The sequence below is a fragment of the Psammomys obesus genome, unplaced genomic scaffold (genome assembly GCF_907164565.1).
Source record: "Psammomys obesus unplaced genomic scaffold, mPsaObe1.curated_primary_1811, whole genome shotgun sequence".
Lineage (NCBI taxonomy): Eukaryota > Metazoa > Chordata > Mammalia > Rodentia > Muridae > Psammomys > Psammomys obesus.
In genome coordinates, this window is record NW_026593362.1 from 20,447 (window position 1) to 23,608 (window position 3,162).

At 37.4% G+C, this 3,162-nt stretch overlaps 1 protein-coding gene across 1 annotated transcript; it reads left to right on the forward strand.

Moving 5' to 3' along the window:
• Nucleotides 1-487: 487 nt before the first annotated feature.
• On the forward strand, nt 488-1,513 carry LOC129684124 (vomeronasal type-1 receptor 4-like). The gene has a single exon (XM_055617198.1). The coding sequence runs from the start codon at nt 488-490 to the stop codon at nt 1,511-1,513; it is 1,026 nt and encodes a 341-aa protein (XP_055473173.1).
• Nucleotides 1,514-3,162: the final 1,649 nt, after the last annotated feature.

A 3,162-nucleotide genomic window follows, 5' to 3' on the forward strand; every position in this document is an offset into this window, starting at 1 on the left:
CATCTAGGTTGTTTCCAGGTTCTGGCTATTACAAATAAAGCTGCTACAAACATGGTTGAGCAAATGTCCACATTGTGTACTTGAGCCTGAAGTTCTTTTCTTTTACACAATGATTAAAAAATATCAATATATTCTGGAAGTTTTGCACTATGGTTGTTTGTATGGACTGTCCTTTTTCATTATTTTTCACAGGTCAATATCATATTGTTCTGAAAGCTTCATTTTCTATGAAACTTGATAGACATTCTGAGGTATTAAGCATCTCACAGTAATATACTTGGAGGTAATTCTTCCTCTCATATTTTTTGGGAGGTCTTTTTAAGTGATCAGAGCTGGCCAGCTTAGAACTCATTAACTTAAAGAATACTCTCTTTCAATTTTTCAGTAACTTAATGGATTAAAGTCTTCTTCCTCTTCCTCAGGCTGCAAAGAGCTGTTATTTTTAATTTGATCAGAGAACGAGCATTGTCATATTCTAAAAGAAATTATGCTGAATCACAATATGGACTTCTGGAACCTGGCAGTCAGAATTATTTTCTTAGCACAAACTACCACAGGAATTCTGGGAAATCTCTCTCTTGTGTTCTACTATCTAGTCCTTTACTACAGAGAATGTACATTAAAGCCCCCAGAGTTGATTCTAATGCATCTAATGGCAGCCAATGTCTTGCTCATTCTTTCTTCAGGAGTCCCTCAAACAATGGCAGTTTGGGGACTGAAGCAGTTCTTGAGTGATTTTGGATGCAAGATTCTATTGTACATTCAAGGCTTTAGCAGGAGTGTGTCCATTGGCACCACCTGTCTCTTGAGTGTCTTCCAGGCCATCACCATCAGTCTCAAGAAATCCTGTTGGAAGGATCATAAAGTAAAAGCAGAAAAGTACATTGGCTGTTTCATTTCCTTCATATGGGCTATGCACATGTCAATAAATTTCATTTTCTTTGTGTACACGTTTATCAAAGGGAATAGTAAAAATATGACAAGAAAAAGAAATTTTGGATACTGTTCCACTATAGGGAGTAATGACATCAGTGATTCACTCTATGCAGCGTTGGTGGTGTGTCCTGAAATCTTTTTTTCTGTGCTCATTGCCTGGTCCAGCATGTCTATGATTATCTTTCTGTACAGACACAAGCAGAGGGTTCAACACATCCACAGCACTCATGGTTCCAGCAGAACCTCCCCTGAGTCCAGGGCCACCCAGATCATCGTGGCCCTGATGTCTACCTTTCTGACATTTTATACTCTTTCCTCCATCTTAAGAGGCTGCATTGCTTTTTTGTACAGTTACAACTGGTGGCTAGTGAACATCGCTCCCCTCACCTCTCTGTGTTTTCCTTCTTTTGTACCATTTGTTCTTATGAGTCATTATTCTGTTATGCTCAGACACAGTTTGGTTTGGACAAGAAATAAAACCTGTCAATTTATTTTACATGTTTATAAGATGTTTGGCATGGTGTCCATTTCTTTTCTTGCCCATAACTCTGAAAAGGTTGTGCAGAGTGTCAAGTAAGTAAAACCTTGACTTTTTAGGATTGCCTGGAATGTCCATGGGAGTTTGTCAGCTGGTTGAATCAGTAGCCTACTTGAGCTAATCGTACTGTGTGAGTCATATTGCACTCTTCAACTTGCAGTGTTTCTTTGCCCAAACTATGTGCAAATGAGCTAGCAAAAAAGCAATAAATCAGCCCTGCTTGTGGCTTTCATCTTGGCAGGGTATTTTGGCTACTTCAGAATTTCACAGATTGTTTCTGGAAAATTGAAATCAGAGGTGCCCATGAACTTGTTTTTCAGATGGCCCTGGTTCCCTAATAACTGCTCTTGCCTGCACTAGTCTCAGAAAAAAATGGGTTAATATCTTTTACCTTATATAGGAATCAATTCAAAATGAATGATGCTTTTGATGTGATCTTGAATTTTGTTTTCTATTATTTTATTGACAATGTTTGCATCATCTTGGATATTGGATTGTAAATTTCCTTTGTTGTTCTTCTGTCTTTATCTGGTTTGATATCACAGTAATGCTGGCTCCATCAAAAATTAGAGTACAGGGAATCATATGAAAGAAGGGGAGTTAGTATGATGGGGAAAGGATAGGAGCTCCACAAGGACCAAATATATCTGGGCACAGGGTCTTTTCTGAGACTGGCATTCAACCAAGGACCATGTATGGATATAACCTAGAACCTCTGCTCAGATGTAGCCCGTGGTAGCTCAGTAACCAATTGGTTTCCCATAGTAAGGGGAACAAGGACTATTTCTAACAGGAACTCAATGGCTGGCTCTTTGACCTCCCCACCCCCTAAGGGAAGAGCAGTCCTGTTAGGCCACAGAGGAGGACTTTGCAACCAGTCCTGAAGATACCTGATAAAACAGGATCAGATGAATGGGGAGGAGGTCCTCCCCAGTCAGTGGACTTGGAAAGGGGCAGGGAGGAGATGAGGGAGAGAGGGTGGGATTGGGAGGGAATGAGGGAGTGAGATACAGCTGGGATACAGAGTTAATAAAATGTAACTGATAAGAAAAAAATAAAATAAAAAAATTTCTTCTTTTAGAAGAAATTAATACAACCGTTATGAAAATCAGTTTTGGTGGTTCTCAAGAAACTAAAATTGGAAATACTACTTGACCAGGTATTCTGCTCTTGTGTGTATAACCAGAGAATTCCACAATGTATCATAGAGATATCCGCACATGCATGATCATTGTTGCTGTAATCACTAATTGAGCCCAACTACATAAATAAATACACCAAATATGAATTTTGTGTTCATGTATAAAATGGATAATAATTCAACAATAATGAAGGATGAAATCACCAAATGTGTAGAAAAATTGATGGACTTACAATGCATAATATTAAGACAGGTCACACAAACTCAGAAAGAAAAACAACATGTTTTTCTACATATACAATCTTAACATATATTGTCTACATGTATGTATGCAAATGAGTATAAGTATAACTTTAGTATATTATTTAGGAAGAATACCATAAATGGTAATATTAGGTGAAGGACAGATAAAAGGATGAAGTTTGAAAGAAAATATAATGATAATTAGTTTTGTATTTTAAACTCTAATTTCCCCTTATCTATCTATCTATCTATCTATCTATCTATCTATCTATCTATCTATCTATCTATCTATCTATCTATCTAT

Bases quoted from the DNA above. Each gene is read 5' to 3' on its own strand.
- LOC129684124 (XM_055617198.1), top strand. From the start codon at position 488: ATGCTGAATCACAATATGGACTTCTGGAACCTGGCAGTCAGAATTATT.